We start from the raw sequence: 19,460 nt of genomic DNA on the forward strand, positions 1-19,460 counted from the left end.
ATTATTGTAGAACCGTCTACAAGTGCTGTGATACGGGGAGACGGACAACGTGCTAACCAATACGCCAACCATGTGGTACATAAATTGTGTTTCTATTAGTGGTGGGCACGTTAACGGCGTCAACGTTAACGCGTGCCGCGTTTTCATGACCGCAATTGACCTGAAAAAGACTAGCGTGATGTCATGTTTACGTGACTCCAGATTATTAAAATGAGTCTCTAAAGTAACGCAGTTTTTCATGCCACGGCACTGGAGTCCAGGCACCGTTTACCAGTTAGATCCGTTAGCTCCTTTAGCTCCTTTAGCGTCGTTAGCGCGCCTACAGTGGAACTGGAGCGGCCTGTTTATCGAACACAAAGAGCAAATAAAATAATAATACAAATAAACCAGCGTACCTGTGTATTGCGTATGTGTGCCTCTGTTTTTAAAGTTCAGCGTTACTTTAGAGACTCATTTTAACAAACGGGAGTCGCGTAAACATGTCAGTCGTCATGGGACGTGCTTTATCTCGTCTCTGAAGGGAAATGAGTCATTTAACACGCACTGTTAAAGGTGCTGAATGTAAAGGGCTGCGGAGAATTCTTGAAAGGCCTGTATGTTTGAGTGTTTGAGTGAGAGAGTGAGGCCCTCTGGAGGTCTTTTCTCAGGTTGTCATCTCTGTGGATGGAGTCACCTCAGCCAGATAACGTGAGCCTTGTTAGAGAAGGTGTATGATACGGGCTCAAGAGAGTGTGTTTAGTGAGCCGAAGAAGCTGCTTTAGAGGTGTTTTGTTTCAAGATTTGACAGGTTTTGCTATTTACAGATCGCCGATATAGTGGGTAGGTCGGATGGCACGTATGGTTTGCGGTAAATTTATTATCTAATACTTTCATATTGCCTTTAGCCATTATCCCTCTTGGCCGCCTGGATTTATTACAGTGCTGGGCGCGTAAGAGTGGGCGTGGGCAATCGGTATGTACTATAATGCAAGATACTAGCATTTGTCAGCATAGGGGTTTGTGGAGACCAGCCTGGATATGAGTAGATGATGATATTATGTCCCTCAGACCCTTGTGTGGAGCTGTGTGGACGCACGCAAGCAGATGACCCGGCACTAAAGCTGCTTTCAGAACTCCATATTTTTGCTTGAAGTTGTCTTAAATGTCCATAAAAGCTGCAATGGATGTTTTCTAAAACTTTTCCCCCCAGCTCCCTTTTAGATATTACCCAAATAATGAGCTCATGGCAAGAGAAGTTTGGGATAATTCATTGCGAGTGTCTCCTCCAGGTGCTGCCCCTCCCCCTCCATCATCCCCCTGCTGTCCACAACACATTTTGTCCCACTACTACATTTTATCATAATTATGTGAAGGACAAATCACCGCTAAATAAATGTCCAGAGCCCAATTTCCTGGATACGTTTTGTCTGAAATCTGCCGACTACAGACGACAAAACTCCAGGTGTAGAGAGACGACGTCGAAGAGAAATGAAGCCACATGTAAATGTGATGTTTTACAAAAAACGGGCTGAGACACTGATGGTAGAAACAGGTGGGGAGATCATGCTACTGCAGTCTGCTTTGACTAATTACTGTCCTGCATTGCTTGAATCTTCAAAGACTATATGTGCACATGGGCTGATGAGTAATTCCACACAAGTTTTTTGGGAGCCAGTGTGCTATCTATATAATAATAAAAGTTCAGCCATTTACTGTCCCAAATAAGTATTTCAGGCTGTCTCGCTTTAATGTCTTCTGGGTTTTTGCTAGTGCTGTGATGATAGAAAAGATCTTACTCTTCTCCCCGAGACTTCTAAACAAGCATTTGGAAGAGGGAAAAAACTAGTTCAGCAACTGTAACCCATCTCCTCAGTTCTCTTATTCATCTGTGAATGAATTCTTCATGAAAAGTGTCCTCATTCTGGCGTTGCCTCGTCGCTCATTCTCAATTCCCCCTTTTCTTTTCTTCGTCTCCGTTTGTTCTTCAGCTCTCCACCCATCTCGGGCTTCCTGGACGACTACGCTTTCATCATCGCGGGCTCGCTGGACCTGTACGAGGCCACGCTGCGGTCGGAGTGGCTGCAGTGGGCCGAGGAGCTGCAGCTCCGGCAGGACGCGCTGTTCTGGGACCACGAGGGCGGAGGCTACTTCTGCAGCGACCCCAGCGACGGCACGGTGCTGCTGCAGCTCAAAGAGGGTGAGCTGTCGAAAATATTAATCTTCCTGTGACACTTTGGATCGAGATGAATCGTCTAGCTAATTACATTTCGCCTCGTTTGAGAGACATTTATGTTACTTTGCGACAAAAGTTCTAGTTTGATTCCTTTACATAAATGGTCCATCCATCTTCTACCGCTTTATCCTCCACATGAGGGTCGCGGGGGGGTTTCTGTGCCAACCTCAGCTGACATAGGGCGATAGGCGGGGTATAGTGGACAGATCAGCAGTCCATCACAGGGACACAATCACACCTATGGTCAATTTAGAGTGTCCAATCCCCATATTGCATGTTTTTGGACTGTGAGAGGAAGCCGGAGAACCCAGAGAAAGCCCACGCAAACCCCGGGTCTTCTTGCTGCAAAGGCAAGAGTGCTAACCACTACGCCAACCGTGTGGTACATAAATTGTGTTTCTATTAGTGCTGGGCACGTTAACGGCGTCAACGTTAACGCGTGCCGCGTTTTCATGACCGCGATTGACCTGAAAAAGACTAGCGTGATGTCAAGTTTACGTGACTCCAGATTATTAAAATGAGTCTCAAAAGTAACGCAGTTTTTCATGCCACGGCACTGGAGTCCAGGCACCGTATACCAGTTAGCTCCGTTAGCTCATTTAGCTCCTTTAGCGTCGTTAGCGCGCCTACAGTGGAACTGGAGCGGCCTGTTTATCGAACACGAAGAGCAGCGCTACAAATAAACCAGCGTACCTGTGTATTGCGTATGTGTGCCTCTGTTTTTAAAGTTCAGCGTTACTTTAGAGACTCATTTTAACAAACGGGAGTCGCGTAAACATGTCAGTCGTCATGGGAACGCGTCATGCGTTAATGTGCGTTGACGGCGTTGACGTGCCCAGCAGTAGTTTCTATTAATTTTTAATTGGGATGATTAAATCGCGGCGCCGTCACAACTTATGTCGTAATCATTCATGAAACTTTATTGACACAACTGTGATTTTATGACAAATTCACACTTGTACGTGTATTTTTTTAAGTTTTAAAAGCATTGTTTCCCCACGCTAATCCTCAAAAGTTACGTTTTGGACAACCATGATCAGTTTCTCGCCTGTAGGGGGCAGTAAAGGTAAAGCTAAGGTGAACGTTTATGTCTGTATAAAATCCAGATACTGTATGTACTACATCTGGAGCGGCAAAACTGGGAAGAAGAAAATGAGCGAGATACAAATGCTGCTGCTGCTGCTGCTGCAGGGCGGGAAGATTGATGGACAGATGAAAGATTAGCTACTAGCAGCAGCATTCCCTTATGGTTTCGACAAGCTCACAGCAGACAGTCCTCTTAATACCTGCACACTTCTATAAATTTGACCCTCATTGATTTGGAGAAACAAAAGGAACGAGCGCTCGTGATTTATCTGAAGAACAGAAATGTCCGTTAATGGGTGCAATCAGTCATTCGTTGGTTCTGTTCATCCGTCTTTGTCTGGCCTGGCCATTTCCTTTACTCCCAGTGATTGATCTGGAACTTAACGGGATGGAAGCTTGTGCTGCTGTAGCGTTGCTGCAATTCAGCTACAGGCGAGAAGGATGGATGGATGGATGGATGGATGGATGGATGGAGGACAACCGAGGGATATTGACCTCCCTTATCTACCTCCACTACCAAGCAGCCCAAGCACTGTTTTACACTTGAACTTCACCGTGAAAGCACTCGGAGATTGCGCTTTTTTTTTTTCGATCACTCTACCCGTCGAACGCGTCTCCTCTCCGTCTCCATCTTGACGGATCGAAACAGTTCGCACGCATGCAAACGGCACCGTGGGAATAATATGAATTTCTCCCACTTTCTGCCTCATCTCCTCTCATGTAGAACTCGACTGCATCCTTCCTTTGTGCCCCCAAACTGTCTTTCAGCTCAGAAAATCAAGGGTGCGCCGTCACCGCGCAGACTTGACATCGTGCTTCTACACAATCCCGCGACTGCATCATGATCTGGTAACGCTGTTGTTGTTATATCATACAAGTCTCTGTATGGTAATGACAGCGCCGTAGCCGCCGTTTTTTCCCCTTGCAGCAATTATTTCTGACAAGCTTGTTTTCCAAGCAATGCATCTCTGTCTTTCTGCTCGTAATCATTAAGTAAACAACGCATCAAAGGTAGAACTTGGAAGTCCTGCTAGCAGCACGACTCGAGGTAAAAAAAAAAAGAATATAGGGATTGGCATTATAAGCAAAAATGATAGTTTATAGTACACTACCGTTCAAAAATTTGGGGTCACTTGGAAATGAACTTGTTTTTGAAGGAAAAGCACTTTTTTTCTTTGAATATAACATTAAATGAATCGGTAATACACTCTATACATTCTTAATGTGGTAAACGACTTTTCTATCTGCAAACATGTTTAATGGAATATGTACATAGGGTGATTAGAAAACCCTTGACAACCCTTGAGCAATGATGGTAGCACAGCTGAAAACAGTTTTGCCGTTTCTTTGACGAAAGGTCAAAATGGTTATTTTGAATAAAAATTGTCAGTTGTCAAGAGACTTGTCAGTGTCTTGACTATATTTTCTATTCATTTTGCAACTCTTTTGATGAATAAAAGTGGGACTTTTGTATAGGTGACCCCAAACTTCTTTCGCCTAAAACATATTGCATTTTAAAGTAAATATCACCTTTAATATATGCAGTAGGAGCTTATAAATGCATGGAGGTCATGTAACAACATGTGGACATGAGCTGTGCAAAGTCTGATGCTGCTGAAGTGAAGCGGAGTAAAATGACAGAGGTTTTAGTAAAGAGATATCTAGGCGTTGTCTCGTTTGGCACAGTTTGGCACCATCTGTGCCATTTGAGATTTCTTAGGTATCAAATGATTAAAACCCATTTAATTGTATTTACATGTCACTATTGGTCTATTGTCTGTTTGTTAAAGTTCGATATGGTTTTATGACGCTTTTGACGCTGCGTGTGACGCGGGGGCAACCATGAAGAAGAAGTTAAATTTCTTTCCATAAGATTTTCATGATTTAATTTACCAACTATTTACCGTCTGCAAACACCATCCTAATTGACAATTTATGACATTTTCAAGTTTGTTTCAGGTGCCTCTGCTCCAAATTTTCCACACCTAAATAAAGAAACGACACACACAGTCAGGTGTGCTGTGACTGATGGCTCAGGGCAGATGGTTCAGACGGGGAGGAAAAAAAAAAAAGAGATGCCACAGATGGGGAGATGGAGTGAAAGAGCTAATAGTTATTCTTGTTAAGAACCCTTGACAGATCAGAGATGAGGTGTGTGTGTGTGTGTGTGAAAGTCTGCCTCGCCGTCACACCTGCATCTGTGTGTGTGTGTGTGTTTATCGGAGCTGACGTCTGAGTTGGTTTCTCATCTGAGAGGATTGACTGTACCGTAATGGCGGCGCCGCCGCGTAGGCCCCGAAGCCCCATTAGTGACGCTAGTGCGGTTCGCTGTCCCAAACAAACAGTGTGGACCTGTCACCGCAAGACGAATTACCCCCAACACAGTGTCACTCTCGCATCTTAAGAGTTCTGCCGTATTCCTTTTATGTAAGGATGCAATGATATACGGCAACATATTTCTTGTTTGACAGATCGGCTCAAGGCCGTTTTTAGTTAAGATACGTCAACAGATAAAAGCAAAAGTGTCCGTTTTTTAGTGCGACTGCGCTGTTAAGTGACTCTTTTTGCAACGCGAGTACAAAAAGTACCGCATTTGGATCGAAAAATGGGTACAAATTCACTCGCCGTGTACGCGTGGGTCATTGCTGTGGGGCTTTGAGTGCGCCGAACACAAACGGCGCGATAAAATCCAATCATTTCCGTGGTTCACGTGCGTTCATGCTTGTCGTTTGAAGTATTTTATAGGCAGCGAACAGAACCTTACACCCCACATCCTTTAATTCCTTTGAGTTATTTGTCTTTCTCTCAGTCTTAAAAGACAAAATCCAAAAAGTGGGTCCCTGTGGAGAAAGTTTTTGCCGTGTATGATGATAGTAAATGCTGACTTTCTAGGTGATGGTTTGACAACTCGAGCAGACTCTTCCAAGTTTTTTTTATTAGTTTCATTTTAACGTGGAAGTTTTACTTTTTTTTTGCAGAGAAAGCAATATCAGATTGTTCCGAAACGGAATATTTTTAATTTAATTGAAGTGAGTGAATACACCTTCCGTCCCTTGCCCCCTAAACCTAATTGTGATTCTAAAACCGAGTCTTAAACCTCAACCGTAAAAACAAAAGAAGATGAAAAATTGTATTTCTTTCCTTTAAAGTGTGCCATAAAATCTGTACTGAAAATATGAAAATAGTCCTCACAAAGGTGAAACTTTCACACACTGTGGTCGAGGCATCGGAGAAATATTCAGCAGCAGACATGAAGCGAGGTCATAGGTCATGAGAAGATCACCTCCAGGCTCTTACTGGACGCTGATAAGAGACGAGGAGTGATCACTTCACATGGGGAAGTCATGAGGTCGTCTGTTAAGTCTCGTCACACCACACCTCCAGGTTTGATTCTGTGTTGGTCGCATACTGGGGGAAGAGGAGGTGTTCAAACACTACTAGACTCGACTCTACTTGGTTCGGTATCAGGCATGACTTCATAGTAGGCGGGGTCGTCGTATCGCGGCTGCGCGACACTGCGGTTTCGTCGCTTTATACGCGACGCAAACTAGTGACGAGCAAAGCGGTTGTTTTCAGTGTTACCGAATCTTTAGAATCGGTTCAATAAAAACATTAGTTCAGTTATTCCGTCTGACACAGTCGCCAAACTAAAATACGGCCAAACGGGTTGTGATTTGATATTAAATATTGAGATTTTCAGACATTTCCTGTGCTAAATGCTAAATGTTGGCGATTAACGGGTGTTTTGGGGATTTTTAAGTATTTTTTAACCGATGACTCTTCCCGTATCGATACTCATACTCATTTGGAACCTCACCAGAGCAAGTACTTAAAAAAAGTAGAATCAATTTGAGCAAAGTCGAGTAGTGCTTGAACTGTATAATGGAAAATCTCCATAATTATCCTTTCTGTTCGTTTAAAATATTGCAACAGAAAGTGCTTTTTGACTTGAGGCTTTTTTATCAATTATTGCATCAGTTAAAACAATTCTTTCCACTCTGTCTGCCTAAATTTGGATGCATCTATTAACACGAGGTGGCAGCAGTAAGCAAGCATTTATCTATTCTGTGTTTGTAGAAGTGATGAAATTTACCGGATTCCTTGAATGCATCTCGTTAGCTGCTCCCGTCAGCTCAACACGATGTGAAGCCTGCATTACTACAACTAGCTCTCATGCGCTTGAGTTTAGAATATTCCGACATTTGACCAATAACATTGCGTTTACGCTCGCAGTGCCCCTCCTTTAGCGGATTAACGACTCTTACGTCACGTGATATCAGCCTTGCAGCCGTCCTGTAAATCACTGCATTATCATTGTTTATATCACCGCTGTCCCTTTGCAGTGCAGACGAAGATGCTCATCGAAAGATGTTTGGCCTCTGCTGTGTGCAGCATCTTTCCGATACGAAGCCCCGGAGCCCGACGATTTACGACGGCGTTTGCTTGCACGGCGCGTTCCTCATTCGAAATGAAACTGTAAAAGGCTCGTGCGTGCGAGGGAGACCATGAATATTCCGTACCATCAGTTAGGTTTTCAGCGACAGGAGGAATATTTTAATGTGCAGATGGTCCAAGCGCCGTCGTTCTGTGTTCTTTCGCTTTAATAATTGATCACACAGAAACAATCTCCCACCTCTGCAATAAAATAGCTTTGTTGCTGTGTTTTTTGGCTTGTTTTGTTCAGTTGGTTTGTTCCCTGCAATAGCAAATAGCTAGTGAATACATACACAGACCCTGAAATATTCTTCTTTAATAAGAAGTTGAATAAAAGGCTAAAAGTGACATTTTAGGTCAAGGCAAGAACAATCTCATGACTCTTCAAAGATGGTGTAAACTGCTAGAGAGACTTTTTCTTACATTGATTTCTTTGTATCGCAGAATTAGCATCAAGTATAAGACAAATTATGTCACTTTAAATATAGGCATTGGTCCAGAATTTCACGAAATTCGCTTACCCAACATTGATTCACAGAATCGAACACACAGCGACTTTCCAAGAAGCAGCATCAAAGCCGTGTTCCCGCTTTAAATCAGTGCTTTACACGGTCATCTTGACGACTTTAATAAGGATAATATACATAAAAGTGAAGCATGATGACTGCTCTCAGACGCATTAGCCTTTGAGTTTACTTTAGTTTAGTTTATTAATTTGATTTGTATCAGGGGGGGGAAAGTGAACAAAATGCATAAATCTCCATAAAGAGTAAAATGTGCTTTGTACCAGATTGAATCACAAGCTAATTTCCAATCTTTTGTCCCTGGGCTGTTCAACAAACATTATGAAATATACACAAGCGACTTAAAATAGAAGAACAATATCTGACTAACTTTTACAAATAGCTCATCAGCAGTTCTTAAGACCAACTGTGGGCCAAAGAACCACAAACAGGGGATGGGATGAGTTGGATTTGTCCCAGTGAAAGGTCTGACCCTGGCTTAGAGGATTTGCTGCTGTCTCTCACTATCTCAGAGCTGTTTTCTGGCCTCCATCACAATCACAAAAAAGATCAATACCAGAATGACCCATTATCCTCTTTTTTTTTGTGTGTGTGTGTCGTTTAGATCAAGACGGAGCGGAGCCCAGCGCTAACTCTGTGTCGGCGTCCAATCTCCTGCGTCTGTCGCACTACACCGGACGAGAGGAGTGGCTCCAGAAGTCCCGACAGCTGCTGACGGCCTTCTCCGAACGTCTCGCCAAAATCCCAATAGCCCTGCCCGAGATGGTCCGGTCTCTCATGGCGCAGCACTACACGCTCAAACAGGTGATTCTCACATGACGTTATTGGTGTTCGTGCAATATGATAAGAGTTACAAGGGAGTTACTTGGTTGAAAAAGAGGGAGGGAGGGAGCGAGGGGGTTTCCCACCCCTGTTATATAATCAAGTGCGTTGGCTGGGTCGGCCATTAAAAGAATCATAAGATTAACCAAAGTTCCCCCATTTCAAATTGTTGTTGGACCCCCTTTAACTTTGATGAAGACGTGCTTCAATTCACAGTTGCATTGCGTTGGATATCTTAATGCAATCTCACAGTTTATTTCCACCCACAGTCGGATACATTTTTCACCAAGATCTCAGATTTAAGATGATGATGATATGGGCCGCTGTGTTCAGTGTTTTCTTGCACATCCCCAAAGATCTCTGCGGAGGCCAATTCATGTGTGAAAATGTCTCGTGCTCCCTGAACCGTTCTCTTACAACTCGAGTCCGATTCATTCTGGCAACGTCGTCTCGGAATATGCTTAAAAAAAAACCCATAGTCTTTCAGTTTATTTAGGTTTTTTTGGGGAGGGGGATACTTTATCAACTCCAGCAATGTATGTTCCAAATACCCAAAGATAAAACAAAAAATGAGCCACCATTATTGTTAAACCCTCGCTTTTAAAGCTAAGCCCCAAAGTGAAGGAGTGGGCGTGTTTACCTGGCCGCTGGCCGAAAACTAATTTCCACGTCCGCCCACTGATAAACAGTTAGCAACAAGACCGTGCACCAAAAGCAATGCACAGAAGCTGAAACAATGAACGTCCCCACACACATTCGCTGTGCTGACTCAGTCCCATTATGCACTCAAATGCTCTTAGACTCTAAGAGATGGAGGTTTATTTGTTTTTTTCTTTCCCCTCAAGATTTAGTTGTTTGTTTGATTTCGGTCCAGTTCTGTCGACGTTTACTCCTGAAAATGAAGACCATTGAACTTTAGATTATCGTCACCAATGAAGACCCTTTAGGACAATTTATCATTTAAATTAGCTGGGCACGTTAACGGCGTTATGCTAACACACGTCAAAGCATGACACGTTGCCATGACGACTGACCGGGAATATTTACATACCGCGGCACTTGAGTCCAGGCATTGTTTACCAGTTAGCTCTGTTAGCTCCTTTACAGTGGAATTGGTGCGGTCTGTTTATTAAACCAAAAGAGCAGCGCTACAAGTAACTAGCGTACCTGTGCCTCCGTTTTTAAAGTTTAGCGTTACTTTAGAGACTAATTTTGACAATCGGAAGTCGCGTAAACCTGACGTCGCGCACTTCTTTTAGCGGTTAGTCGTCATGGAAACGCATCGTGCCTTAACATGCGTTAAGGTTGACGCCATTAACGGCGTTAGCATTGATGCCATTAACGTGCCCAGCACTATTGAAAGCCCTTGTGCGATTATGCTAGCACAGCTGAAAACACAAAAAAATTGTATAGGTGATGGCAAACTTTCGAAACTTCACACGCGTTTTTTTCTGGTCGTCGGAAACGCGCCATGCGTTGATACCGTTAGCGCCGTTAACGTTTGTTTTATTCATCAGGAGCTGAAGCTCAGGGGAAAAAATCTCAACTTATACAACTGCAAGTTGAGATGAAATGAACCCTCTTAAAACATCAGGCCAATATGTTAATACATTTTTATTTGAAGTTTGATGTAGGACATCGAAGGACACTGGGGACCCCCCCCCCGTGTTATTTAAGCGCCAACATGCATTTTTAGTGCCGCTTGAGCTCCTCGGCCTCAGTTACATCATCCGTATTGAAATATTAACACTCACTAAACCCCCCGGAAACCACCAAAGCCAAGCCAAGCGCAGAACAGTTACCCTTAAGTCTGAGTCACCCAAAGAAAACTTTGAATTTGAGAGCCAGACGTGAGGAGGCGTCTTGTCTCTCATGTGTGACCTGCGGGGGATGAGTTGGGGCGACGGGGCGAGGGTAACAAGCTCGGGGGGGCGAGGGAAGGCCACGTCGTCCCGGAGAGAACACCTGCCTCCCTTGTTACTGCGACAAAACACTGCCCTCCTGTTGCCATCACCTTTCCCCTCTCGTGCGTTCAGTCTTGTTAACGATCACCCCCCTCCTCCCGTCTTCGTTCTCGTTTTAGATCGTGATCTGCGGTCAGAGGGACGCCTCGGACACCGCGAGCCTCCTCGCCGCAGTCAACTCCCTCTTCCTACCACATAAGGTAAGTGATCGAGATCCTCTGTGTGTTTGTTTGTCATCATCAGGACAAACGTGTCCCCAAAGCAAACCTCGGGTCCCCCCCCCCTTTTTTTGGAATAAACAACGCGCACAGAGTGATTTGCTGCACAAACATCAAGAGCTTTTACAGTGGCATCAAGTCTACAGATACAGTTTTGAAACACAGATGTTGAGTGGGACAGAGCGAGAACAGTGCCTGGAGTGTTGGCTAGTTTGAGTGTGGTTGTGTTTAAGGTCAGCCTGGGATCTCTCTCTCCTCTCATTTTTACCTTAAAGCCCTGGCTCTGCAGTTGCAGAGTTTCTTCATGTGTGTGTGTGTGTGTGTGTGTGTGTGTGTGTGTGTTCCTTCCAGCCCTGACACAGACTGGTGGTTATGAATTGGACAGCTGTCAGTCCGAGTCAGACTTAAAACTCTGTAAACATGGTCAGCACGTATCTATGCATCTGTGGCCACGCTCATCAGAGGCGTTAGCACTAACATGTAGGTCAATTCCCTCTGCATTAACAAACAACCCTCACATAGTTAGTTTTATGTTTTCTAAATTTCCCATTCTTGTGAACAAGCATAAAATGTTCACTTTGACCCAAAAATTAAGAAAGTATGTGTTTACGGCCTCTTTTCACGTTTAATTCCTTTTCAATTCAACAACAACTGTTGGTCAGCAGAGGCATACACTGGGCAATAAGTAAAATAAACAGTTTAATATCAAAAAGAACCATGTACAGGTATAATATAAAAAACAACAACACATAAAAGAAGCACTTAAATCCAATATAAATGTGTATTACATGATATGGAAGCTATTGACACCAATTTCAACATGTTCCAACACAATTTAAAGGTGCCATATGTAAGAATGTGGCCAAAAACAGTTACTACATTCAAATTCAAAAATACAGAGGTCTTTTAGGTTTCGTTTTCTGACGTAACTGGCAACCCGTGGTTTGCTCGGCAGCTGAGACTCTACTGACTGCAATGATTGGTAGACTGCGGTAGGTGGCGCCACATGCCAAAACATGATTTCAAAACATAAACATGATTTGCAGTCTGCAAAATATTTTTTTTTAATGCAAATATTTTGTCTGTACTGTTGTTGTCGGTGAGTTCAGTTTGTTATATAAACATTATTCCTGAGTCTCTGTGACATATTAGGAGGATTTTATGGCCAGTTGATTTAGATTTATTTACATAATGCACCTTTAACTCCTAATAACCTCATTATTATACCTGAGTTTTGGCTGTTATCTGTCCTCAATGATAAGTGATATCAATTACCCTAACAATAATGGTTCCCCACGACTGATACGAGTAGTATATAGCTGTTGTTATAGTATATACAGTAGTAGTATACAGATGTTATGTTCTTGTGCATATTTTTTTAAATCATCTCCTTTTATTGTTTATTGAAATAATCCATGAACAATTCTGTTGTTGTTGTCTTTTCTGGATTTTTCTGCCCCTATAGTACTTAAGTAGACCTTGCTCATTCCGACTTGTGTGAGACAGACCGCTCACTTGCTGAGTTTCTCAACAGCACCTTATTGAAATATAGATGAGTTTTGCAGTATCAAAGCCGTGTGTGTGGCTGCAGCAGCATCAGTGCTCGAGCAGAATCCATCCCCTTGCATAGAGACAGATACCAGTGATCACAGGGATGGATCTGTTATTAAGCACTTTGCATAATCTATACAGTCACTTACTGGACTTTGTTCCTCTCATCATATTGTTTTGACTGAGTAATAGGTGTTTTCACGGGGGGTCTTGTGTTTTATAGCATCTCCGTGTATTTCGGGGGGTCGACACGCTTTAAAAAAGTGTCCCCTTCAGTCTAATTAGCCGAACCCAAATAGCTAATTTATGCATACATTCAAAGGTAATGAGGGATCGGACCGACTAAGGGTGGTGGCCTGTGTCTGCATAATGAGCGCAGTAATGGGTAGAGGTGAGGACACAGGAGGGATGAAGTTTGAAAAGCCTCATAAAGTGATGCATAAGGAGGAGAGAGATGATGATGATGATGGTGATGAGAGGGAAAGAAGAGAGTCTTTACGACTGGGGCCAATAAGACGGTGGATGAAAAAGAGATGTACGCTCTTAAGTAGCAGGGAAAGTCGCCGTCCCTGGAGAAAGCTGCTTTATTATTTAACTAGCGATGTACCTGTACCCGCTCTCTTGCATTTCTTATCCAAACGACGTCAAAGTCTGTCGAGCAAACGAGACGGACCGACAGAGACGATCCTTTACGTTTATAGATGGATCTAACGGCTGTCTGCTGGTAAAGTTAACTTTTTTTAAATAAAAAAATAAATACATAAAAAGCCGTTTTATTCTGTCAGGCTCTAACTATAGAGAGGGGAGATTTGCTGTTGTGTAAGTACGTATACAGTGTATTTGTGACGGGTCTTCACGAGTGTGAAAAAGACGGATCGTGATTTTCCTCTAATTAGCCTTCATTGAGCTGCAGAGTGAGAGGCAACGTCAGAAGCAGACACGTGTGAGTGTGTGTGTGTGTGTGTGTGTGTGTGTGTAGCAGCTGCGTGTGTGTCCAGAAAACAGCTGGCCATTAGTGGCGGCAAGTAGCAGTGCTGATCCAGCACAACACTAAACGCACAAACTCCGTCTTCGTGATACGACTTTCCCACACGAGTAGATAATACCACACGGTGTTTGCTCAGAGACGCTCTAGCAAAGAATAAAATGAACAAATGGTTTATTTAAAAAAAGCCTATACATGTAAATAACACTAAATCATCCAGGAGCAGGTTCAATGTCACCTTGTTGTTGTCGGTGTAGCCTTGTTCACAGAGAGTGTAGCTTAAGCTAAAGCAGACAAAACAGACAGACTTTGACAGCGATACAATGAACAGTTCAAAGCTGATAAAAAATATTAGCCAATTTGACAATTTTTTTTTTTTTAGAAAAGTTGAAAAAATAATATTCATTAAAATTATAAAAATATAATACATGTAGTAATATGTAGTAGGTTATATATTTTTATATATAAAAATATATAACCTACTACCTTATCAGGAGTGCGTCCACTATTACCACAAGGTGGCAGCAGCAGATATTTGGTTAATCGAGTGATGAGATTTGCAAGGTTCCTTGAATCCATCTCGTAGCTCATTGGCCAAATCGGTCAAGCCTCTGCCTCGTAAGTTTGGTTTGGTAAAAAAAAATCTTAAGATGAAACATTGATAATATTGAAACTCACTTGGTTTCTGACGTTACCACAAGGTGGCAGCAGCAGGTATTTGGTTAGTGGACTGCATGCACGTTTGCCTAAGTCATTGGTTCTCAAAGTGCGGCCCGGGGGCCAATGGCGGCCCGCAGAAACATTTCTGGCGGCCCCACAATGAATCACAGTTGGTAGTTTTAATCCAGGAGCGACTAAGCTTGTTAAATGTTTATTGGACATTACTGGATACAGACCAATAAGTGTAAACAAAAATACTGCGTATTTACCCGGGTTTCTATATGGTGAATTTTAGTGTATTATTGGGTTATAAGCTGGTAATAAGCAGGTAGCTACAGCCCCCAATTACTAGCTATTTACCAAGTAAATATATGGTAACAGAAATGTGTTACTTGGTATTAACCTGTAATTAGAAGGTAAGAACAATGGCCAAAATACTGCGTAATTACCCAGTAAATTATAAAGCGTTATTATATTAATGCTTAAATTACATTATATTAACGCTAAACTGTAGAATTGCAATCTGGTCATTAAAATTATTAAAATGGGATTTCTTTCTGGTTTTTTTTTTTTTTTTTTTTTCCTTTGGCGGTCCTCAGTCCAACGTTGGGTTCCTAAATTGGCCCTCAGGTATCAGAACTTTGAGAACCCCTGGCCTAAGTGATGAAATTTGCAAGGTTCCTTGAATCCATTTTGTAGCTCGTTGGCCAAACGAAGATTTATCGCTGAAACTTCTACCTCGTAAGTTTGGTCATTGATGGTAATTGATCGCATGGTTTTAACATGAAAATAACAAAGAAATTGGGTGGCATTCGGACAAGATCTTCGGAAAATGCCTGAAAACTTGTGCGTGGTCTGAGTCTGCGTGGTCTGCGTCATCTGCGTCAATTGTGTTCGCAACTGGAAGATCATTTCTGGAACGTTTAGGCACAAAGGCTCTCACCGTGATTTTTTTTAGATTTTCCAGCTATTTTTGAGATTCTTCAGCTGTATTTTCACATGAGCTCACTCTGATTTTTTCCACTCCCAATTCGACTTAGGAGAGTGTGAACATCTCGGCAGACACATTTGGGTGGAAAATGTCCAGACTTTCTTTTTCTTTTGGACAAATTGAGCGTTTTTAAGGGTGTTCCCTTCCCTGTGAAGTGTGGAAAGTTTTACACAATAAGAGATTAATTTAGTCGCCCCAAGGTACTTGGTGGTTAATTCCTGGTAGCAATCGCAGATAACGGAGAGCGGGAGGAGACGATTAATTGGAATAAACCCAATTATGCTAGTGGAGAATATGAATCGGATAAAGAATATAATGTGTGACGAAGTCGAGAGGGAGCGTTTTGTGGATTTTCTGCCAACTCCCTCGTCATAATTCTGGAAAAACGGATCGAGTCCAGGTCCAGTCCAGAAAAGTCTCCAGATTTTAGGCTTTTGCCAAAAAGACGATCTCTTCCCACTTCAGGGCCAAAGTTTTCTGTCGTTTTTCAAAGTCAGTGCCCGGAAAACTCGCTTGAGCAAGATGAGCGTGCGTTGGCACGGCGTTAGGCAGTTGCGAGATGTCTCATTTAAATGCAATTACTCCCTGCCTGTTTTCCTGGATCAAGGCTGACGGGCTCTAATTGCGCTGAACGCGGTCGTGCTAATCCAAACACACACACACACACACACACACACATTCAGAGATCTTCATTTAGTTAGTGTTGAAATCCAACGTTTGACTCCGTGTGTGTGTGTGAGTCGCACTAAGCCTTCGCACTTGATTGTAATTGCTTCAATAAATTGTGGTTAATTTTTCTATTAAACAGAAATATAGCTTAATTAGAGCTGGGTGGAGGTTTGTTGATAGTGGAGGCTCTTCTTCACTTTCCTACTCTTTGTGTGTGTGTGTGTGTGTGTTTTGGATGGCTTTCTTTCTTTTTTTTTTACTCTCGCTCATGTGGAAATGATGTATGAAAGGTATTAGGGAAAGGGAAACGGTCACGGATGTGGGAAGATCCCGAGCAGGAAACATTGCGAGCACAATGTGTCACTTTACCCGCCCGGATATTTTGGGAAACGCTGCCGAAAAACAAAACAATTTCTATAGAGAAACCTCCTCTTCATATTCTCCCCGTCGCTGCCTACTGTTGACTCATAATTGACTGCTGTTTTACTGGAGTGGCAGTGCAAAAAAGAAATTGTTACGCTAGTTACTGTAGCAGCGCGCGAGACTTTAACCCCCCCCCCCCCCGAGTGCATTTACGCATTGTTCGCAGAGTGACACCACAAACAGAGAAGATGCAAATGCTCTGCCACTCAAATAGTGCCGAGTAAATGACGCAAGGTTTACGCAATTCGGTGCTTTAACTCGAGCGTCGTCATGAAAGACAATAAAACAGCACCTCGGACTCTCTTTGCCTGAAGAGGAAGAAGTAGCATTTTCTCACGACTTAGCGTCACGTTTTGTCCGATTGCACCTTTTACTTTTGCGTTCTTTCAAGTTCAATATGAACATCCTCAACGGTGCAACATCATCCCGGTGAAAAAAATATAAAGTTAAAAGTTTTGTACTGAGAAGTTGCTGCTGTTAATGAGGTCAAATCATGTGTTTTGACTTGTAGTTTATCTTTTAACTTTTCCACATCATTCCAGTCTTAAAAAAAATCCCAACCATGTGGGATTCAAAGCAATATTTTCTGTTCTTGTTAACGTAGCGACATAGCACGTTAGCAGTATTAATCGAAATACTAAATGAATCGTCAACTATTTTGATAATCGATTAATCGCTTTGAAGCTTTTTTCATGGTTAAAACCAGATTTCTAATTGTTTTAGCTTCTTAAATGTGAATATTTTATTTGCTCTTTTAGATTTTCTGACATTTTATGGACCAAACGATTCATCGAGAAAATAATCGACAGATTAATCGGTGGCGGAAAAAATAATGGTTAGTTGCAGCTCAAAAAGAATCCTTCCATCCCGTTCCCTCGGTCCGTAGAAACACAGTTCCGTTTCTCGTGTTTACAGCCGTATATTTCTGTGTAAATTGGCGGAGCCGTGCGGATCAGAGCGCAGTGCATCCATTCCACAGCGCATCCGTTCCGCTAGCTGTGTATTTTGGTGGCAACTCCCATTGTTTTCAGTCTGAATGCCTTGTCCTCTGCATTTTCCCGCCAAAAAACGACGAGTAAGTAAGTCTCTGTGAGACAGAATGTGTGATAGGGAAATGCGACAGTGTTTTGCTGGGCGTGACGACAAGATGCCGGTGGTTGGTGAGAGACGCAGAAGGACTTAAAGGGTCTTACACGGACTTTACAGGATTTAAGTAAGCGAGATAACTGCATGTTTTCCTGTTTATTCCCCCCCTTTTCGTTGGCCCCCGTTTTCTTTGCTGAGACGGGAGGTATGAGAGCAGAAGTGGAACAGAGGATAAGGGCGAAGGACCGCCGCTTTTAGAAAGAGCGTGGGTCCGAGCATCTGTTGAGGAACTCGACTGGGAATCCCTAACAAGTCCTCGGAGACACCGGGGAAAAGAGTTAGCGGCATGACAGAGAAGGGCAGTCGCGGGGAGCTCCGTCAGAGGCTAACTAGCGCTGGTAACAACACATTTCTGAAGAGGATCAGAGCTGGGTCGGATGACTTCTGACCTCCTTCACTTCAATCTGCTGCTGCAGTACTCGTCTCCCCTCCGTCAAAATCCCTCCGTCGGCTCATCAAAGCTTACGTGGGCGATGGAGAATCGAGCCTCCTGTTCTGGTAATGACCTGACAGTGGGAGAGAGCAGAACCCAGGTTGATTGACAGCCGTGGGAAAGGTCCCAGGTGCTTCCTTTTTTACGGACGTACGTGACGTATCGTGGCGGCAATTAGACCTGGTCCTTCAACAGTAATGTAATGACCATATATGGTCATTTCTCAATTGTTTTATAAGGATGTAACCAGGAAATACAGGTTTTTAGACGATATAAATGCTTAAATTGTCAAATATTTGCACTTAAACAGCAGCTGGAGCTTCTAAACCAGGTGTAGAACCTTAATTCTGTGTTTGTCCTGACTGTTTACTGTATATGCACTGCAGCCATTTTGTCCGGTCACAGCAGGAAAATCACAGGTTACAGATAATCAATTGAATGATGGCCGAGTTCCATTTAGCTTCCCACAGTTTCAGGCCCGCGTGCTCGCTCACTTGCGTGAATGGAACACGTCAAAATGGCTGCTTTGAAAACTGGCCATATTTATTTAACACATGCCTGAGCATATTTGCCCATACATGACATAACATGGTTATTATTTTTAATACTTTATTTCCAAAGAATGTCCATGTTTTAGTCAACATATAGGACATTTCAATGTTGATAGAAAAAAAGGAAACAAATAAATACATAAAAATAACATATTATAATAATAATAATAACAATAAATGCTAAAGATCGCAGAATTTCAATCATAACGTTGCATCGGCAAGACCAACATCAAAGCTTGCCGTGTACTGCATGCTAAGTGATGAAATTTGCAAGGTTCCATGAATCCATTTCGTAGCTCGTCGGCCAAACGGATTTACCGCTCAAACTTCTACCTCGTAAATTAGTTTTTTATTTATTTATTTATTTATTTATTTATTTATTTATTTAAATAAATCATTGATAATATTGAAACTCACTTCCTTTCTACTAAGCTCGCAGATATTAAAATTTAAAGCGCCGCTCGTCTTAAATCCCCCTGTCCTCCTGACTCGTGTTCCTCTCACTCCTAGATTTGTTAATCTGAAGTATTGTGTGTGTGTGTGTGTGTGTGTGTTTTTCCCCTGCCTCCATCTTTCTGTCGTTCTATACACTTAATCCCTCCATGTGCCAGTGCATCCATAGATGTATGGGGTATGGGGGAGGTGTTTGCACACTCAGCAGCAGCAGCAGCAGCAGCAGCAGCAGCAGCAGCCGCCTTTAGAGAGTGGACAGCTTTAATGGTGGTGGTGGAGTTATAACCCCCCTCCTGCCTTTGGCTGTGTCTCGTCTGTGCTCGACGCTCGCGCGCTTA

The 19,460-nt window shown here is 42.8% G+C and overlaps 1 protein-coding gene across 1 annotated transcript in view; it reads left to right on the plus strand.

Annotated features, from left to right (window-relative positions):
- spata20 (spermatogenesis associated 20) overlaps positions 1 to 19,460 on the plus strand; it is a gene marked incomplete at its 5' end in the record, with an annotated part of 46,506 nt that overhangs the window by 14,613 nt on the left and 12,433 nt on the right. Inside the window, 3 exons of the mRNA XM_083903623.1 lie at positions 1,968 to 2,176; positions 8,861 to 9,060; positions 11,162 to 11,242. Coding sequence (XP_083759749.1) covers positions 1,968 to 2,176; positions 8,861 to 9,060; positions 11,162 to 11,242 — 490 coding nt within the window. The remainder of the gene's footprint in view (positions 1 to 1,967; positions 2,177 to 8,860; positions 9,061 to 11,161; positions 11,243 to 19,460) is intronic.

Source organism: Microchirus variegatus (genome assembly GCF_963457635.1).
Source record: "Microchirus variegatus genome assembly, chromosome: 17".
Classification (NCBI taxonomy): Eukaryota; Metazoa; Chordata; class Actinopteri; order Pleuronectiformes; family Soleidae; genus Microchirus; species Microchirus variegatus.